The sequence below is a fragment of the Dermacentor variabilis genome, chromosome 3 (assembly GCF_050947875.1).
Source record: "Dermacentor variabilis isolate Ectoservices chromosome 3, ASM5094787v1, whole genome shotgun sequence".
In the NCBI taxonomy this organism is placed as follows: Eukaryota; Metazoa; Arthropoda; class Arachnida; order Ixodida; family Ixodidae; genus Dermacentor; species Dermacentor variabilis.
Genome location: NC_134570.1, coordinates 141,390,653 through 141,412,471, shown reverse-complemented (window position 1 = coordinate 141,412,471; position 21,819 = coordinate 141,390,653). Strand labels below are relative to the sequence as shown.

Genomic DNA, 21,819 nt, shown 5'->3' with positions numbered 1-21,819 from the left:
TTTCGCGAGCACTATGATTCGGCTTTGTTGCCTTGTGGACTGCAAACGTAGCGACTGACAATATGTCAAGCTGCGACATCGTGTCCCTCTGCAAGGCAGCGTACGAGCGAACTGGCTGCTGCGCATCGGACTGCCGCTTTACGATCGGGGCCAGGATTTGCGCGTTTGTGGCCGTCATTTTACACCGGAAGATTACTAACGCAATAGCGTTTCGCGAGTCCCGTATTAGGGCAAACTTAAGCGCAAGGGGACAGGGTCTGGCCGCTTGACTGTGCCGTAACGGGATGAGCCGAGATGAGCAGAAGGGCGAATGTGTATGGTCTGCACGGTGCAGCCACCTGGTGGCAGAGAGCTCAACCATACACAGTAGCAGCAACGAAGCGTATTCTTCTTTGCTGCTGGTGCGTATTTTTCGCAGGAGTGTAATCATCAACATGTTGTTTTTATAAATGTTTAAAATGTTTTACACTTGGTTAGAGCAATATTAGCGCTTTGTTTGGCTGGTTAAGCGCTGCGTCAACAAGTGTCTGGACCGTGCAGACCGATCAGGCCGCTCACGTACGTCTACGCCAAAGTTCCTTCATCAGCTTGAGTTTATGCCTCCAGTCATTTGCCGAAATGACCAGCTTGCCTGTGGTTAACGGATTACCACACACGTTCGGCGCTGCGACAGAATGCTCGCAACGCACGCTGCTTCGATAGCTCTCGCTTGAGGTCGACAGCCAAGCGGCTAGCGGAGAAGGTTCGCGCGGGCGGGGGCGGGCTCCAAAACAACCGGAAGTGGACGATGTGACGTCGCATCGTGACGCAGGACCAGTGAAGGCGGAGCTTAGCCCCGCTCGCTCGGCGAACGAGTTGAGGAGGAAAAGCGTGGCTGGGGAGGAGGGTAACTTCTAATCGCTTGTAGCTCCATTAATACGTAATGCTTCACTTAAATTGTGGTGCGAATGTTCTACTTAAGCTGTACCCTACGCGTCTACAAAATTTGTCCGAACCGTTTCAGGGGCCCTTTAATGCTTTCATCAACAATGCCACTATCTTGAATCGCCTTTATGATAGCTGGCGTTTTCATCTGTTCGTCCGCCTCAACTCCCAAATCGTCGTACACCAATAACAAGTCTAACCTCGTCAACCTTCTAAGATCCATGGCAGCTGCCCCGACTGGTGGTTAGAACTGTTTTCCTTAATTAATTTGTGCAAACACACAATGCAACAAATTCCCGATTCCTAGAACTATCAAAATAAACACACAACATTTGAAGTCTGGCGAATCAAAAGGAAAAAAAAAACACGCGCTCACTTACGGTTGTAGCACCCTGCCATCTGGTTCATTGGTCCGCTGTTTCCGGTTCCTCAGGACTCCCTGGGTCGAAGGCTCGCTCTTCTTCGCTACTCCCAGTTCCTCAGGACTACTTTGGACGAAAGCTCTCTCTTCTTCGCTGTTCCAAGTTCCTCTGGACTCCTTTGGACGAAGGCTCTTTTTCGCTGTTCCGGGTTCCTCAGGATTTCTCTCGACGAAAGTTGATCCCTAGCGCTGCCACCAGTTGTTGCATTTGGAGGCGATCCCACCGCTGGCAACCAGTTGGAAGAGTTGAGGAGGACGTCGTGATGAAAAACTGGAGGTTTATTTACATTATTTTCAGTGAGACGACCAAGAAATTAACAGTCATGGAGTCATTACGGGCCGGCAGCAACTCGGACGCTGCGGCCCGTGGCAAGAAGCTCGAAAGAGATGAATGAAGGAACGCTCTAGGAATGCTCCTTAATTAGCTGTGGCGCGATTCTATGTGGTCTGGCGAACTCGAAGGAGGCTCAGGAAAAGGTGCCGTATCTAACAATACCGACTGCCAATATATTTATATATGGCTGAAAAGAAGTATTTAACCAGTTCGCTTCCATATCAATCTTGATGTGATTGTGTTCCTTGCGTCTAAGACGGCTATATAAGTGTGTGGCTGTGCCTCCGAATAAAGCAGTTGTAAGTGGCGCTCTGTCGCGCCTCCTTCCTTGTTTCTGTGTGTGTTCGCGCCTAGTACCCAAAATGAATTGTGACGAACTCGCCCAAGAAGACGTCCTTTTAAGCCGAATTCAAGAATCGTGAGGTCAACCTGAGTCTAGTCATTGAGGAATAGCTTAGTGCTGCAACGATTTCAGGAACGTTGTTACAAGTTTTGTGGATGATTACGGACCTTACACTTATGCGTGTGTCACATGATGCATTTTCGATCCCGATTGGGCTCGATCGCAACTAAATATTCCCCGTGTGACACTGACACCCGTAAACACTGAAACTAGAAAACATATGTGAAAAAAAATTTTTCGGAAATTTTAAATCAGAATACTGTCATCCGAGTAAATGTTCTCTCACAAATATTCTTGCTGTACTAAAACTACAAATGTTAATTTTTTTTCTATTTCACAATGTAGTAGTTCGTTCTTGGTGGCCCATACCAACCAGTGATTCTGGTGCAAAATTTGACAAGACTGTGCAAACGAGGTATTATGCCGTGAGGAATGGTGTTGCTCAGTTGCCGTTTCATCCGAGTTGTTTTTTTTTTTTTACTTGCTTACGTGTTTTTTAAAAGTGTGCCTTGCGCTTCACTTCAAATTCTGCCTGACCTAGCGCACTGCATTCGTTGGCGAAAGGTGTGAGTGCAGGTTTTTTGTTATCGTGCAAGTTCACGCTGCGGCATCCGACGCGCTGTGTCTCATCTATGGTGTGGTCTCATCATCATCATCAGCCTGGTTACGCCCACTGCAGGGCAAAGGCCTCTCCCATACTTCTCCAACAACCCCGGTCATGTACTAATTGTGGCCATGTCGTACCTGCAAACTTCTTAGTCTCATCCGCCCACCTAACTTTCTGCCACCCCCTGCTACGCTTCCCTTCCCTTCTCTCATCCTGCGATAAATGCGGAACGCTCCGCGAAGGAACGTTGCGCTATGTTCGTTCACTCTCCGTAATACAGGCTCTGAGTGTCCGAAGGGTAGCAAAATTGGTAAGTCGAATGTCTTCTTAGAGATAATGCGGGGCATTTTAAAGCGAAAGCTTTACTGGCCGCGAACTTGTGATTTCGCCGTGGCGGTGCTCCGAGGTGGCACATGACGTCACAACGCGCGCCTCGCCGCGGATATTTCTCTCTCTCTCGCTTCCTAGTCACTACTGCGCATGCGCCACTAGTAGCACCGAGCCCCAGCTGTTACGCCGCTGCGCAGAGCCGCGACTCTCCGACGCCGCCGTTTGGTATGACATCACACCGTGTTCCTCGTCGTTGCACTCGCATCCGCTCGCTTCGGCAGCTGCGTCGCATGCCTGAAAACATGTCGGAGGATTGAAAAGGAGAGCTCGCGTGCGCCGCAACCGCCGGTGAGGCGGCAGTATGGACGGCGACAATTCTGATAAGCAGGAGGAGGCCTGGAATCGACATCGGAACGAGATGAAGAGGAAACGAATCGCCCAGGAAACAGACGAACAGCGCGCCGAACGACTGGCTAGACGCCGCAACATAGCTAGACAACCAGACTAACCTGGACTTGCAATCAAAATTAACCAAGGCTAACCATGCTATGCATTAGCTTTCGCTACGTATATCCTGGCATAGCCGAGCTAAGCCACTGCCAATTTTTTGTCTTGTCTGATAACTGTTTGATATGAATACATGTTGTCGCACGGAATTGTGAATGATACTATGAAATGGTTTCGCATATGTTGCTATATGCATTACGACTGTATGATGGCAATAGTACTTTTCATCCATTGAAGCATCTTTTGTTTGGTCAACTATATTGGTTGAATTATTCTAGACGAATAAAAGTGAAGTTGCTTTGGAGACCTATGTGGCACTGACATTTATTTCCATCCTATTCGCTCATCTCCCTAAGGAACTTACTGTAGCAATTGCCGTCGATATCAACCTAATTGTGCTCACATTAAGACATACGCCCCTCCTAGAGTTTAACGACACCCTGGCGCTTCAGTTAAGGCGACGCAAGCTTGCCCCAGCCTCAAAAGAAAAATATTTGCTGGCGTAGTGGCCGAAATGCTTGAAGCTAAAGAAATTCAAACATTCGCACCAAGCATCATAAGATGTTGGACGTCACTGCCTTTTCCGGTTGTGACGTCACTTCTGATTTTTATTTTTTGCTTGCTGTTGTATCCTCGATACGTAGATGGCGAAGGTTGCAACGAACCATTTTCTTGACATGTGGGCTTCTATGGAAGCTTCGCTACCAGTTTACATTTACCTTGGATGGTGTGCGTGTGGTTATCATTATGAGCAAATACACAGCGCAGTAATCATTACTTTAGTAATAAATGTTACCCAAATGAACAGAGCCTGTGTTTAAAGATCGATTTTTGCCTGCTTTGAAAAAAGATATACACAAGCCACGTCACTTATTTAGGCTAGCTATGAGAGGCCTAGCGAATGCATTTGGTCAACCTTGGAGCCATATTTTGTGACGATTCCTTTCAATTTACACACGTCTTGTACCCTCTCTTTTCCTTATTGGCATGTGAGAACGAGGCCACGTTGACGCACAGATATGGCACCGGCTACGTACTCCTTGCCTCATAAACGGGTAATATGGTTACACGTAATCTAGCGCACCTTATCGTGACGGAATCAGGCGCCTTCACGCCGCCGTTATCGGCGGTATACCTTACATGTGGTGCCACAGATGATGGTACTAAAACAATAATATTGTGCGAAATACATCGTTGCATAATTCGGCTCACATAGGCATGTAGAACGTAAAGATTCCTTTGGCTCGATTCTATGCCTTTCTTATCGACCACCGTCCACGGCCGGCCGATCCCGGCGGTAACGTGAGCGGAGCGCCACTCTGACGATGACTGACGATGCGCGTAAAGGAATAGCATTGGAATAGAATCGCTATACGATATTCCGGCCACACTTTCGCACATATGTATTACGACGCGACACCCACGGCACATGGAGTTGCCCAGCTTGGCTTCGTCGCTGTTGTCGCCGCAGTTGTTGACGTTGTCGCACCTGTAGCCCTTGTAGATGCAACGGTCACCGGCCGTGCACTGGAACTCGTCCGGTCCGCAGGCGCCGTCCTGGGCTGCGCGGCGACGGGAATGTGCGCGTCGGTCAGTCGCCATTGCGAGTTCTCGTTAGTGAAATGTGACGTCTGTGCGCGGCAGAAAGCAGTGCAGTCAAAGGCGGACTAATGTTAAGCTTTCCCTCCAACATTTCAAGGCCACAAGGAAATTAAAACGACACTGAAGCGCAATAAGAAGTTAAGGCGTTTCACTCGGCAACCGGTTGACCAATTCCTAGAATTTTTTTTTTATTTAAAGGTAAATGTAATTGTCTACCGACTGTAGGTAGCAGCTTTTCTTTTCTTTCTCATCCATATTTTCTTACAAATATCTCAGAAAACTGCGAGAATAAATACGACAGGTGATCAGTTTACACTTCAGTATCTAAGCAATAAGAATGCCACAATTCTGTAAACTGCGCGTAATGACACATCTAAAGCAGGTAAAATGTATATCCTCTACACCACTTTAAATAAGTACATACTTTTTCAGCAAGACTTGCGCAAAGCACTCGTAATCATTGTAATGATTTGACGTAAACTGTAACCTTACATGTCACGTTTTCCCGCATTACATTATGTAGCAGATTCTGTTTCACGACTGCGATGTCTGTTTCTGGTACGGAGTTACAGATTTGCGAAAATTGTGCCCCAATAATTTTTGACGTTACTTATTTTCGGACATATTATCAAACGTTCGAAGTCATAAATCAGATTCTTGTTTCCTACAGCAGGTAGGATTCAGTTTCCCAGCTTAATGGGACACTAAAGACAAATACTAATACGACGCTGACTGTCTAAATACCATTCCAGAAACCTCGCCACGCTTGTTTCGTGCCAAGAAAATACTTAGTTCACCAGAAAATTGCATCTGAAGGGCCCGAATAAGTTTTTCTAAATTCAGATCTCCCGCCACCCAACCGGGGGAGTGGTGACGTTGCACATGCCATCGCTACCCTTGGCTACTGTTGGTGAGTAAAGCGGTGCCCGACAGATGGCGGCACCAAGCCAAGACAAAGCGGTGGATTCGCCGCGGCAGCTGCTTTTTGGTCAAGTGGCGTAGACCGTTCGGGCATCCCGCGACCTCACATGGAAGCTGAATTCTCTGCTACATGCAGTTTGTGCAAGTTTCGCGAGCCAGCAAAACCAGCGCAGCACTACGCGATAACGAAACTACTGAAATGTGAAAGCGTGGGCGGCGCGGAGTCGAGCGAAAACGAAACCTTTCGACCGCCCGCGTCGTTGTCAACGGTAATTTCAGTGAGTTCTTTTGTTTTTTTCTAAATATAAAATAGAACTGGGCAAGTAGCATTTTATTTCACCTTATAATACAATATAAGGATGTCTTGTGCAACGAGTAGTTGAGTACTAGGGACAGAATTTAACTGAGGAGTGCTTTCGTCATTGGTCAAGTGCTTGAATGTGCCGGGGGAGTCTCTAACCATGTTCTGCATTTACCTCAATTTCTCGATTATAAAGGCTCTGTTCGCGGCTAATATTGACGCCTTAGAGATTCTCGAACACTAATCTATCACTTTAGCTTGATTTAGTATTTGCCTTTAGTGTTCTTTTAAACGCAACAAATTTCATTCAAATCGGTTCAGCGGTTGTCTAACTGGAGCATTTCTAGGTTTTGCATGCATTTGAACGCAAAAATGTGAGTTGTCTCCTTGGTTAAGCCTCCATTTCGGCTATCAAAAGATTACATTTCTGCAATATCAGAAAGGTCACTCCTACCGCTCTACCGCTTCTGGTTTAGTAAGCCAGAAAAATGCATAAATGCGGGAGACTGGTGGGTGACTATAACTGCCTCGAAGTTCATTGCGGCTAAACAGTCCAAAAAATCACGTATTACACAGGGAAGAAAGTGCGCTGTCTTGTCCCTTTTTTACCGTGTAATACGTGATTCTTTGGCCTGCTTAGACGCAGTCAAGTCAAATCAACTATTTATTTATTTATTTATTTATTTATTTATTTATTTATTTATTTATTTATTTATTTATTTATTTACACGTACTGTCAGTCTCAATGCGAGGCCTTAGGTAGGAATGGGCATTTGGAGCTAGCACAAACAATTAACAATATACCAGACACTCACTATGGTTCTGCTGTAAAACTGCACAAGAGAGAACACAGAAAATTATTTCCGTTTTGATGAGTAGAGGCAAGGCAGCAGAGTTACGGTTCATGCGCTAGTGCGTAGAGTGATGCTGAAAACATTTCGCATTTAACATTGTTGATGAACAACGCGCTCGGTTCAGAAACTGTATGCGGGAAGAACGAATTTTTCAATACTTTTGTCCCGCATGAAACGTCCAACCTTTTTGGTGTTGTGCGAGCGTGTGGAGCGTTGGTTAGTCGATGAAATGCATGCACATTTATCTATGCCTTATTGGTGGTTATAATAAAGTAAATAGAAAAAGAAACCTCAATCTATCCTGGTAAAGCATTAATCCTAGATTTTCGAGTTCTACGGCTTCTAGAAGGCATGAGGGGGACGTGCGCCAGCTGTACGAGTTAAAGATGAACCTAGCGGGTCTTCTTTGTTACCTTGTTAAGTTTAACGATGTCATTTTGTGTGTGTGCATCCCAGACAATAACTGCGTGCGCTGGTAAAGGTCAAATAAATGTCTTGTATGCCATAACTTTTATGTCAGGTCAAGCTTTTCCTAATGTCCGCCTTAGAAAGCAAAGTTCCAGCATTGCTTTCTTATAAATGTATGTTACATACTCCTCCGCCTAGGATCCGACGTAATTATTGTTCACGAGTACTTGTAACTGGATTCCACTGAGAAACAGTGGTTGTTAATGCTATAAGTGAAGATTAAAGGATTCTTTTTGCGTGGTATAGTCGTCGCTACCGACTTTTCGAGATTAATGGACATCTGTCATCTCAAGCACCAAGTTTCTATTCTGAATAGCGAGGCATTTAAAACTGCTTGGTCAATTGAATTGCGGATTTCATGGTACGCAATGCAATAATCCGCAAAAAGCTTGATTTTGATGCTAACAAGGGTGGCGATATCATTTACTAAGATGGAAACGAAAAGCGGCTGTGGGATTCCTAAGTATGTATTATAGGAGATCGAAGCGGCATCGATCGTTAATCTGAACACACTGTTTCCGCAAAGACAAGATAAGCGTGAATCCTGTTAATTAAGGTTCTTTCGGTTAAGTTGTTCTTTTTTAATGGATTTTAGCTTCAGCGATAATTTGGAGTGGGACAAATGGTCAAACTCTTTTTTTTTTTTAAATCGAGGAATATTATGTCAACTTGACTTTGCCTGTCTAGAGCCGTGGCTGTGTCATGAATCGTTTCTACCGGTTGAGTTACAGTCGAGAAACCTCGCCGGAAACCAGACTCTCTGGGGTCACTTATGCGGTTATTGTTTAGGAAAAAAGAAAATTATGATACCGTGTTTGAAAATGATGTGTTCAAGCGCGTTCGCGCATGTGCCGAGTAAATATATGGGCCTATATGATGTTACTAGGGGCCGGTTTTCAGATTTTGGTATCGCGATGGCTTTTGCGTACTTACGTTAGGTTGGCACTTATGCGCATGACAGGTATTTCTCGAATATTACTGAAGTAGTATGAGCACCACTCAGCATACCGGAAAAGAAAGGAATTCGGGATTCCTTCAGCGTCAAGCGGCTTCTTGGAATGTAGGTTAAGCAAAAACGCCAATACACCTTCTTGAGAAATACCGTACTGACGTCACCCATTGGCAGAATGTGCTCGTAACTTGAGAAGTGTGGGCTTATACCGTCATCGTGTGTGGACAATGAGCAGAAGCAGTGGTTGAGCCTATCTGCGAATTCTGCGTCGCAAGTTCCAAAGATGTCATTGATACAAAGTCTGGATGCAATTTTCTTAGTGACAAGTGCTGCCAGAACTTTCCGGGGATGAAACAAGAAAGTTCTTCAGTGTTATTGTTATTTGTTATGTTATTTGATAATAAAATACGTAAGCTGAGCAACTCATCATTCGTGGCAGCTCAATCGTTTCAACGCTGCGTCTCAGTTCCCGCACCTCGCATTGCTGATGTCATGAATTTTCACAGTGTCGGTGTGGGTCTGGTTGTACCGATACATAAGGACCACACTTAACTGTAGAGGCAGCAAAGACTCAATCTAGCAAGTTTATAAACTTTGCTAAAGCCGCCCAAATGCGAGAAAATACGTTAGAATGTGTGACGTCACACTGATGTAAGGGTGCTGTGGTTTCTTTTCTAAATTCAAGAAGTTTGGTTATATGTGCTACGCAGTAGTCAACCTTTCCCATCAAAAGAATGAAAGCATGCAGAGTCTGGACATTAAATTTCGAGTGTTCAATCGTTACAGACAAGCTAAGTGTAAACATTTCTGTAGATGGCTTTTTTTTTTTGCTAGTTCTGTTCAGTGATGACAAAGGGCAAAAAACAAACAAGAACGTCAGAAATGAATCTGCGGGTAAATTAGGCCTATGCATATTCAAAGTTGCTGCACTTCACTTTAGCGTGCTCCCTATAGGGCAAAGAGCAACACATGGCCACTTTCGTGAAGGTAGTACCACGTTGACATCATGTTCGACGCGCTGATCGTTCCGTTAGCATGTGACAAAAACGATCATTTTTTTTTCTTCCTTGTAACGTTTTCAAGAATTAACTAACTTTTTCATCATCCTTGAGCAGGTTATTTTTTTAGTGACAGAAGTGCGAAATTGAATTGCTGTTCACTAAATCATTATTTAGCTGCTCTGAAATTGTGAAGACTTAGCATAAAAAACACAAGGCACTATCCTACCACCTTGGCTCACTTTCATTAAAATATGCAGCACTCTGCAATTAATCTGCGTACAGTCGAACTCCTCTGCAAAAAAAAGCCACCACTACGAAATTACCTGCATAACGAAGGCATCGGTAGGTCCCGGCCGAATTTCTATCTTCCGTTTACATTGTGCTTACAACGAAGACAAGTACACTACATTCGTCTACATACCGAAGCAATTTAGACGTCCTCAACGCCTCATACGTCTCTTCACAACGAATACTCGTACAGGAACTGGCGCCCCCACAGCACTCCGAATTATCTACGAGGATATGGCAGCCTCCCATGCCTGAAGTAAAAGGCTCAAAGGGTAGAATACCTTGACGAGTGGTACCACAGTGTGCGTAATGGTGTAATGATAACAGTATATGGTAATCCTGATAGCCGGCACAAAATCAGCAACAATATAGTTACGAAAACCTCAGTGCATCTGCTCGGTGGCGGTACTTAGCATACCAAGCTGTGGGAGCTGGCTATAAAAATGAATACAGGCGAACCTTGCGAACAACAATCGCAAGCACATATGGACTAAACTCGCCCCTGCATAGGAGCCGTGTGAAGCTACCCTTTTGAGAGTTCACGAAGTGACGTAGATTTCACCGAGCACCTGCCAGCACTTCCCTTCTCTGTCGGCTGGAGTCGCGCAATCTCGTCGTCCGAACGGTTCAATGTAGATTACTAGCGAGCGACTCCTTTCACTAAGCATTTTTCGAACTCAATTGAAATAAGGACTTCCTTTTGCTGGACATGCGATCGCCGGCGCTAGTGCAAGCAGTACAGTGAGTGAGCTTTACAGCTTACTTGGTAACATTCATATAATCGTTGATGAAATGCCACCCTGGGAGTCATCCGCAGAATGAAAAGTACGAAAAGAATCGTCAAGTGCACCTGACAACGCAAGCTCAAAGCAATTTGGCTCAAACTCCGCGGCCTGCCTACCTGTAGACGGCGTCAAATGCTATCGCACTCTGCACAGCTGCATACTCCAGGGGCTGCGCAGTGCGCGTGCCCCTTTGAGAGACATGCGCCCACTCACATTCCGTGTAGCTGGTGGCAACCACAGCGAGGATGTAGTCGTCGAAGAAGTTCGTCAGGGGCGTCTTGGAGAAGAGCTTGAGCTGCAGCGAGTGCGTCGTGGCGAAGTGGTAGTTCTGCTCGCTCGTGATCCGGCCGCAGCGCTCGTCCTTGTCCGAGCCAAAGTTGAACTTGGTTATCACCTGCGAAACGAAGGAACTATAGGTTCAACACTGCCGACGGCAGTATACGAAATCAAATTGACCCCGTCAATGTGTACTGGAGGTTAGGACAAGGTTGCAGATTATGTTACTGGACTTGATAGCCTCGCCAGATTGAAAGCGTTCAGGAGGTTGCAACCAGGGGCGCAGCCAGGGGGGGGGGGGCTTATGGGGCTTCAGCCCCCCCCCCTCCCGAAATTTTTTCGTGCTGTCCATGCACCGCTGATCAAAGCAACCCCGGGCGCCGGAAATCATTCTGAATTTTGTCTAGAATGTCTTCTTCACGCTCGAAAAAACATTTCACCGCGAACATTACGAACTCGGACTTGATTTTGCGACAACATCCATGCACCGGAATTCACATAACGCAAGCAGCCCCATCCGAGCACAAAGTTTCGAGGGCGTTTTGATGGCGAACGGGCTCGCCGCGGCATTTCGCAGAGGCTGCGGAATATACGGAGCGCATGGATGTCAGTTCCGAAACTTTATGGGTATAAAGTTCTCATGAACTTTTAATGTGAAAGGTGCATTGTCATTTCCAAAGTTGTGCTTTCGGCCTTCCATTGCGGAACTTTGTTGGTTTAATGCTGTTATAAACATTTGACGCCAAAGTTGTATTGGCTTTTCTAAGCTCGTACATCGGAACATACAACTAGGCAACCAAATCAACACACTATCCGACAAGCTGAAAAAGCACGCAGCGAGGTTCGGTGAGATGAAGCCTTGTGGCGGTTCATTTGTGCCGCCATCTCACGCAGAAAAATATCAATGTTTGTTTTCAGCTACTCCAAAGCATCCATGTTTAGACACTAACGCCAGCAAAGGTAGCTACGTCCTTATTTATTTTTTTCTACTTTGACTTTTATTCACGAGGACACATTGAGCCTCTTCATTTTGTTTGTTCTCGCTACCCTACGCGGGCTGCCAGAGCCAGCGAGAGCGCATGCGTTTTTCTCGTGTTGCCCCTACCACCGTGCGGCGCACTTCGGTGCGCATTCAGTTTTCTCTGGCAGACTGCATTTTCGCCTAGCAGGGTTTTGGACGCTTTCTGGCTAATAGACGAGAAAAAGAAACAATGGTCGCTCGCCGCCATCACTGTGGGGACTCGACGGATTTCACCGCGTTCCCTTGACAGCAACATCTCCGGAAAGTCTTGCCTAGCCGGTGTAGGACACCGAGCAGTATGCACATGGCTCTCGGTGGACCAAACCTCTCACGTTTTCTTCGATATTCCTTCGGTAGCCGCATTAGGGGCCCAAAGTAGGCATTCGATTGTTCCCAAGATACTTTCCTTTGCGGTTTTTTTTCCCATTTCGGTGCCCACGCCCCACAAAAGGAAAAAAAAAAGATATTGTTGTGGCGCAGCGAATTGTCGCATGGTGAAAGTTCGACTTTTTTACTTCTTTTGCGGAAATGAAAGCAATGGGCCACGGGAAGCTTCACTTGCCGGGTACTCTTATCATATTATCAATTATATAGACACTATATACCGGCGCATTCCTGCCGTCGCCCTCACGTTCCGCATAAAGTCCAAGGGCGATAACATCGGTTCCGCGCACCGCATGCTGTATGTGCGAGTGAAAGCGTAGGGGGGGGGGATGGGTGGGCCGACAATAGTGGCTCAGTCTTGTGTGCGCAAAGGAGAAAAGCGGAGAGGAAGCGCGCCGCCTTCCGTTGCGGGCGATACATCGGGGGAGTGGATGGGATGGGGGCGGGATCTAGGATTCCGTGAATCTGTGATTGTGCAACATATTTATTTGCCTTATTTCATGGATTATATACAGTGACTTTTTCTTAGATACGTAGATTTATTAGATACTTATACGTATATTTAAATAACTTGTTGCGAGGTTTTGTGTATACGTGCAGCGAACTTGGTTTCCAGTGACACGTTTTTGCCCGTTATCAACCTGTATCATCGCATTTGTATATTCCATTGTATGATAGAATTTCTAATGTACGAGGGCGAGTCAAATGAAAGTGAGTCTACCCACCCAGCGCAATAATGGTTCAGTTCACTATCTGCGAAGCATGCGCGTAGCACACAGGCATCTCTCATTTACAAAAGTGACACGCAGGTGTGAGTATAAATGTTTTTTAATGCTCTCATTCACTGGGTTGAACAAGGTTGCGTTACGTAATGGACGCTCCAGAAGTTTAGCAGCGTGGGGCCGTGAGGATTTTGACAGCTGAAGGCGTTTCCTAAAAAGAAATTAGTCATCGTATGGCTGCCATGTACCTAGAACATTGCACTTCATTGGCCACTGTGAAGAGTTGGAGTAAACGGTTCAAACAAGGATGTGAAAGTTGCAAAGACGATCAAAGACCGGGCCAAAGCCACGATGCAATGACCCCCAACAAAATTACAAAGGTTGATGAGCTGATCAGACAAGAACGGAGGATAAGCATCGATGAACCGGCTGAGCGTGTGAACATCAGTCACGGTTCCGTTCACGTCATAATTCATGAACATCGCGGTTATCGGCTCTTGTGTGCGCAATGGATGCCCAAGATTTTGAACCACCGCCAGAAGACGGAGGAGTTCGGCGCTGCCTTGACTCGTCTGATCTGGTATCACAATGACGGTGACGACTTCTTGCCTGCAATTGTGATCGGGGACGAACCATTGTGCCACTACTACGAGCCTGAAACACGACGGTAAAGCTTACAGTGGAAACACTCGAATTCACCACGCTCAAGACAGCAAAGGCCTTCATTACCGCCGGAAAGGTGTTGGCTTTTTTGATCTTCAGGGGCCATTACTGATAGAATTTGCTAAATCTTGAGAGACTACAAATTATTTCCGATATTCTGAAACGCGGGAACGGCTACCTGTCGCAATCAAGAACAAGCGACGTGGAAAATTGAGGAATGGAGTCATCTTGTTCCACGACAATGCCCGTCCCCTCGTCACTGATGTGGTTAATATAAAACTGGCGAAGTTCAAGTTGGAAACGCTGCAATATCCGCCATACAGCTCAGACCTGTCGCCTTGCGGCGTCCACATTTTGGGGCAACTGAAAAAAAAACAGCTCTAGGATTCTTGTCATTCGATGACGTGAAAGAATCAGTTTCAGACTTTTGTAGCAGCAACCCAAGGAGTTTTATCAGACGGGAATCACGCGACTGGTTAGTCAATGGGACAAATGCTTAATTGCTCATGGAGACTACTTTTAAATAAAATATTCCGTTTGTCATATATTCGCATTGGATCACTTTCATTTGAATCGCCCTCGTATATTTTGCAGAACTTCTGCTTTTTATACGCGCTCTTTGTTGCGACTGTAATTTCGGTGCAATTGCTCACGATACAGGACCGGTGACAGCTGCTCTTGCGTAATACATCGGAGCAAATGACAGCGTCATTGATATTTTTCACTGGCCGTTGCATGTGTGCAAGAATGTAAACAAGGATCTTGAGTGACAAAGTTTCATAAACATATTTGTCCTCAACTTGTTCATTTCATGGGCTTGACATTTTTCATATCAGCGGCATGGAATGCTTTGCTGGTTTCGAACTGCTGGTTTCGAATTTACATATTCAATAAACAAAAACATGGAAGCATTGATATCAGTTACTTGGGTACAATTTTTGGCACATAAGAGTACATTCTTTTATAAAAAAAAATATTATTTTACTTGATTTGACACTGCGTAGCGTTCAAGAATTCGTTTGCAGCATCCATGGCAATGGCAAGGCAGTTATTATTAATGTATTTGATCCCTCGACAAATTGTTTAAAAGGAAGCTTTAACTCGGGCCCAACTCCAGCACGATCTATTCAGGTACATGTAAAATGCAAAAACGCTTTTCTGAGAACTCCTGGTTCGCTTTTAATGAAATTTGTTGCATTTGAGATAGAAAGTTGAATTATACTGTCTGTTGGAAGCGGAATTTCGATTTAGGGCCTGAATATTGTTTAAAGTATTTTGAACAATTCAAAATTTCGAAAACGTAGAAGCACGATGTTTACAAACTAATAGTTCTGCATCAAGAACAGATATCTAGGTTCTGTAAACGGTATCTGCTATAACAGTCAAAGCGGACAAATTTGATATGTCACTTTGCATGTTACGTGATTTGGTTACGTTGAGTACAATGGTTCTGCAAAAGCCGCATTTCCATAATACTACATTTTTCGAGATTCATGTGTAACATATAAATTTTTTCCGCTGTAGATGCATTATTACGTGCATTTCACAGAATTGTGATATCATTTTTTATTGTTGAGTTACAGAGTTTTAAACTTGATGGTTTCATTTTCTGAATATTTGCGAGTTTTGTCAATTTTTAATAAAGAATTGACAATCTAAATGAAAAATTCGGAAAAACCCTCACTAGAATTTAAGCTGTTCTTTTAAATGCAACAAACCTCGTCAAATTTGGTGCAGTGGTTGCCGAGAAAAACGAATTCTCCTTCTACATGTATTTTGATAGAAGCACCCGAACTAACGCTTCCTCTTGAGGAGGAGGCAGAACTACAATGTGAGCCCCCCCCCCCCCCCCCCCGAACGAAATTTCTGGCTACGCCACTGGTTGCAACTCTTTAAGTTGTTTGCGTGTGCATAGCCGGATGCCCGCCCAAAGTCTCAACGGACCTAATCCGACATCAGGCTGTCTAAAAGAACCAAACCGACACTCACGACTATTCCACGAAATCAGGAACACTTCTGCAAACACCCTGCACCGTTGGTTCCTCGATCACGCGAGGAAGGGGGGCGCACTCACGGAGATGTAGTCGATGCAAGACTCGTTGAGCAGGCCCATGCGCAGGTTCATCTCGATCACGGACACGATGAGACCCGAGCTCCCCGGCGCGGAGAACTCGAAGCTGCACCCGTTCTCGCCTGTGCCTCGCAAGTCTCGCAGCTGCGACGCCGTCAGGATTCCGGCCGATTGGGTCGCCGACGTGTCGTTCAGGCTCTGCTTGTGGTCCTTGCTGTCGCAGTGGTCGTTCAGGGACACTGCAACGACCGGTCAAGGCAATCGGGGACGTTGCCACCGCTTAAGTGGCACGATATAGGCGCGGCGTGAATGTGAATGTGCATCCTCTTTGTTCGCACGGGACGTGACCTGCCCTGGTGGCTCAGTGGCTATGGCATTGCGTCGATGAGCACGAGGTCGAGGGCTCAATTACCTGCCGCGGCAACCGCATGCCGATGCAAACTGAATGTAAAAACCCTCATTTGCTGTGCTTTGTAAGCACGTTAAAGAACCCCAGGTGCGTAATAAGAACCCGGAGCTCTCCACTACGTCGGCCTTCATAACCCACTGTGCCGTTTCGGGATGTTAAACCCCAAATTTTCTTAACACGTGACATCGCGGAAGCACGGGGACAAATTTTACTCTGAAGCACGGATATGAATTTTTCCCACTATCAGAAGCGCGCAAATGCAACCAGGCAATTTTACGTTTTATTACGATAGCAATTATATGGACACTCCAGGAGCATTCGTCGCCGTGAGGTTACGTATAAAGCCCAAGGGCGACAAAATCGTCGCCGCGCGCCATATGGTGTATGTGCAAGTGGTAGCGGGCGAGGGTGAGCGGGAAATCGCGGCTCTATCTCGTGCAAGCAAGGGAGGGAAGCGGGGAGGAAGCGCGCTGTCTTTCGACGCGCGAGGCTCCAGGTGCCCGTTCTACTCCGGGCGGCCCGGGCTGCCTTATCTTGAAAGCCATCTGCGACGGGGACACAGTTCGCCACGCGCTGTGTTTCTACAGCTTAGTTCGCGTTGATGCGAACTAAGCTGGTTAGGATGGTTAGCAGCACGAAGATCAACTCGCTCGCTGCTGCTGCCACTCTTCCTCGCTCCAGCGTATTGACAGCGAGAGTCCGCGGTCATCGAGTGAGATTTGTTCATGTTTGCTTGTGCGAGCGTGACAGGCATGCTTGTTAATTTATTTAGTATGCCTATGCTTACAAGTTTACACGGGCGATAAAACTACTATTCTTGCTTCGTACAGCTGTCCACTAATTTGCTACCGCAATCAGCGCTTCGCCTTTCGGGCGAAACTGCGACTTTATTTGTTCTTCACCTGCCTATCAACCTTTGTAAGATGTATATCGTTCAGGTAGAACGTACGTCACCGGTCCAGACCGGAACCACATACCTAAATAACCTGCTCCCTGGTCAACACCTACGCACCAGTTCGCATCACTGATGAGCTGTCCAGACCTTGACCAGTGAACGAGATCGCTCACTTGTTCAGAACTGGGTTACAGACACACACCACTGCTAACTTATCCAGAGCTGGACCAGGTCTAGACCCTACTTGTCTATATGACTGACGACTTTTCCAAACCTTGACCATAGGGTTGCATCACTGACCCATTCTACAGACCTGGGCCATCGGGCCGCACAATCAGTCACTTTTCTGGTCCAGGACCACTACACCATAATACAGGTGGCACATCCAAATCTCAACCATTGAAACAAACTACTGACCACTACTTTGGATCTGGATCAGTTGACCAGATATCGCTGCGGTGCTCTACGAAGCTGGGGCGTATGGCGAGGGTTCCTCATGTCAGCATGTCACTAGCACCCTACCTCGGGAAGCGCTCGTTATGTATGAACTAGTAGGTCTGGGACCCACGTAGTAGTTGTTGACTGGTCGGTGAAGAAAGAAGACGTGCGACAATGCTCGTGTGATTTCGCCTGTGTGGCGTAGCCTGCCTGTATGGCCATGTAACGTATTATTCTTCGATTAAGCAACCTCTTTCTACTACAACTTGTGCCTGAGCCACCGACGGAAAGACAACACTCGGCACACACGTGCTGCCACAAAGATCTCCAAGAGCGCAGGCCGGGGATGATAAAAGGGACCTCAACTTTGCCAACCTTCCTTTTCCGCTCACCAGCGACGCGGCATTATAGCGCTTTAAACTATGGGCATAGATTAGGCATGCAATGGCGTATAGAGCAGTCGAGCTTGAAAATAACGCGCCGTGAATCTCGAACTGAGGCTTTTCTACAACTATCTTTGCGATCTTCCAAGCTGATAAGAAATAGAGAGCCTGGGACTCGCATTTTAAATTTGTGACAATAAATGGTGCCAAGCGTTTCTGAAAACAAGGCAACTGACAAGACAAGCACGCAAGACCCACCAATTTTGTATGCGCCGGGGTCGTTGGGTTTGATGATTGTTCCTCCAGCGGCCGCGATGATCATGGCAGAAGCAGTGCATAGCCATAAAATCATGTCTGGTGGGAACGCCACATCGGAAGAAGGGAAGAAGAAGAAGATGATGATCTTAGACTATGGAGCGTACCCACTTATGGGGATGGGTCAAGGGAGCGTTTATGGATACTAATAAACGCTGGCAACGCCTATAGATATTTCGAGTCAAGGACCGAGTGGCGCAGGCAAAATACAATAATTTAGCCCACTTTTCAAACACCGTAACAGAAACGATGAAGACAAGTTTAAAAGCGTGAATAAACAGATGCGGATGATGTAAGTTCTGTGTCTTAAGTAAAAAATAAAACAAGAAGTTCTGCGGATCCAATGCGCATATTGCAATCTATGCGAAGCGAAGTTTTGATGAAGCGTTTGATGAAGGTCTATAAATTGGCCCATTTCTTTCCTTCGTCTTCGGTGTAAAGGAAAACGGCGCGCGCGTGTGACCTCGCTCACCCTTGCTACGTAATGTGGGAAATCTTATATTGGCTTATTCTTCTCATTTATTTTATATATACGGCCCGCTTCTTGGCCGATCGCCCGTTGTGGCTATGTCTCATGGCATCGAAATCATCATCATAATCAACACGCGGACACGCTTCTTGGCTTCTTCATTGTGGATATGTGCCATAGCACGGAAATCATAATCATCAACACGCGGTGATCATCTCAAAGAAATAGTTGGCCTTTTCGCAATATGTACTGCCAACTTGTTGGTCAATCTCCCGTTGTGGGCATGTTTCGATGTACCGCCCGCTTCTTAGTAGCGAAGTGCAGACGACGGCAGCCAGGAAAGTGACTTCCGGTCACAGTGCGTTCGAACGAAACCTTGGACAGTCCCCGACATCTGGATTGATATCACGTGGCTGTCACGCGCTCTTCTGTCAGGGCTAGGCAGACCAGAAGCCGCAGACGGTTTGCAAACAGTCTGGGGCTCCATAATCGAAGAGACCCACTGATTTCGCTGTGGATCGGCGGATACAGAAAGTACAAAAACAACGAGCTCCCGGCTACCATTGCGCTGCCTCTCGCACTTTCCGAAAGCACACGCAAAGCTTGGCGAATAGATAGAATCCCTTAGGTGCACTATGTATGCGAAATTCAAAGCGTAATTGCATAGCGTCCAGCGCGTAAACTACGCTATCACGCTATACTAAAACTAGCTTTCTGCAAAGTTCGTTTGCGGAACGGTAACGCTATTTCCCCCAACCCCGCTAAGCCAACTTAAACGAAAACAGTATAATACAAAGAAAAAGTTTGTTATGCAGAACGCGTTGCGCGCGACAGCCACAGGTACATTCTCTTATGTCACCAACTACTAGCACTTTCAGATGGTGTTGATTATGATGATGATTTTCAAACTATATGTGGCACGTTCCCAGAACAGGGTTTTGCCCAAGTGGCACATACGGTCCCAACAGCAACTAGCAACTTAATGACCGTGCATTGACGGTGATTATGATTTCCATACTATGGCACATAACCACGAGGTGGCACCGGCTAAGAAGCGTGCCACTTACTATAGTGAATTTCCATACAATAGCACATGCGGAGATCGGGGGTCTGACCAAGAAGCGAGAAGTACATCACGTGCGAACGCCAGCTTTGAGATTATTGCCGCATGTTGATGATGACATCCATAGAATGGAACATACCTACAGTAGGGGATTGTCCAACAAGCAGGCGGCGCATTCAAAGTAAATGAGAAGAAATGAAAAATTGAAGTTTATATAAGGTTTGCCACGTTGCGCAGCACGGTTACGTGAGAGCGCATGTGCGCGCCAGTTTATACAAAAGATTCAGGAAGAAAAAAGCAAATTTATGCCACTTCATTAACCGCTCCACGAAAGCTTCGCTTCCCTTAAGTGCAACCATTTGCGTTGAATGTGCATAGTTCTTTTTTAAGTGAATGCAAATTTACACGAACGACAAACTGACCGACCGACCAAGGCGAAACCATGGAATAGTCGGCAAAGAAAGCTCCGCTTTAAAAACATTGAGGTGCTTTTACCCTCTGCTAAGAAGAACACTTTGACTTCTTCGAAAATGTCCGTAACAAATTTGTCACTGTGGGTGTGGGCAAGAACTGGACGGAAGAAAAAGAATTCGCGTGGAGAGGTTCGCTCGCCCAGCTTGACATATTAGGAAATTTATGCTCCATATTATTTTGGAATAATCCTCCCATTTCTTGGCCAATGCACCATCGTGGGTAGGAGCCACACGTGCCACAGGCTACAACAACAACAGCTCGACCCTCGCGCACATCGCATTTTTATCGCGGACACCGATACCGGCCCAACTTACGGGCCTTTCGCAAGCTCTCACCGGGGCAACGCCACTGAGTATGTCCAACCCAAAGGCGAAGAAGACATGCGGCGACGCGACCCGGAACAGAAAGCGCCGTCACAAGAAACCCAAGGCGCTGGAACCGATGCTGAAGTCTTCGACCGAAGCCCTGCCTCCCAAAGCGACCACTGCCGCCACGCGAGCAAGGGGCACGGGCTCCAGCAATCCCGCAGGCAAGACCTCGCAAGCCGATGCCGCCCAGATGGGACCAGCCCAGTGTGCAGACGCGGCTGCAGTGGTAGCAGGAGCAGCCGTGCCCTGGGACTGTGCCGAAAACAGACAGGGATCGCACACTGGTGAACCCGATCTTACCATGGCCGCAGCCGCCCATGGAAAGAGATTTACTCCCAATCGGACCGGCGCCTTCTGAGCTTTCACTTCCGACCATCACGCACCCTGCATCCGCGCCGCTCCATGCGACGAACGGGTACCTTCCAGACAACGGACCACATCGGAGAGACTCCCGGTCCCGTGAGCGCTTGTGCTTGCCTGAAACGGCCACGGCTACCGCAGTTCGAGAGGCGGTAAAAATGCGCTGCTTGTTTCCCGAGCGTTTATTTGAAATTTGGATGCGTATCCGTAACCGCGGAGAAAAGTCTATTTTTTTTTTTACGTGAACGGTCTTTAAAACCGGTCACAGTTTGCTAAAACCGCATATAACGAAAACGTCATAGCATCGTCGCTTATACCTTTGCAAGCCACGCAAATTACTTTGGTATCGTTGTGTAGAGGAAAGAAGCCATTACTATGTCATGCATATGATAAGACACGCATGACGCAATCAGTGCTAAGTTTAGCCTCGCGCGCGACTTTTAGAGAGGTGTAGCTCGGCAGTGCGTTTTTCGATCCGAGCAGGAATGCTCGGGTTTACGGGCGCTCACCGGTGCAATAGTAGGTATAATTGAGCAAAATCATATTAGTGCTCATCAGGACTAATAGCGCCTAGGAGTGTGCAATTTGTTGCAGAAAGTGCGCCGTTGCTGGGCTATGTGCCCCCCCCCCTCCCCTTGCGTTCGTGAGGTACGGTACAGAAATGCTGTGAAGATACTCGGGCAGCAAGAGAGGCTATCCAACGCCTTTGACCATGCACGGTGGAACGTGCCCGGATTCAAAGGGAGCGCATGCGCGGGACTTTGAGCAAGCGCAGGAGTACAGCGTCTATAGCAGGAGCCTCGAATGCGG

At 46.7% G+C, this 21,819-nt stretch overlaps 1 protein-coding gene across 1 annotated transcript in view; it reads right to left on the bottom strand.

Moving 5' to 3' along the window:
- LOC142574226 (uncharacterized) overlaps positions 1-16,178 on the bottom strand; it is a 44,709-nt gene extending 28,531 nt beyond the window's left edge. The window contains exons 1-3 of the mRNA XM_075683371.1: positions 15,839-16,178; positions 10,912-11,092; positions 4,951-5,088 (exon numbers count right to left, since the gene is read on the bottom strand). Of these exons, the coding sequence (XP_075539486.1) occupies positions 4,951-5,088; positions 10,912-11,092; positions 15,839-15,889 (370 nt within the window). The 5' untranslated portion in view covers positions 15,890-16,178. The remainder of the gene's footprint in view (positions 1-4,950; positions 5,089-10,911; positions 11,093-15,838) is intronic.
- Positions 16,179-21,819: the final 5,641 nt, after the last annotated feature.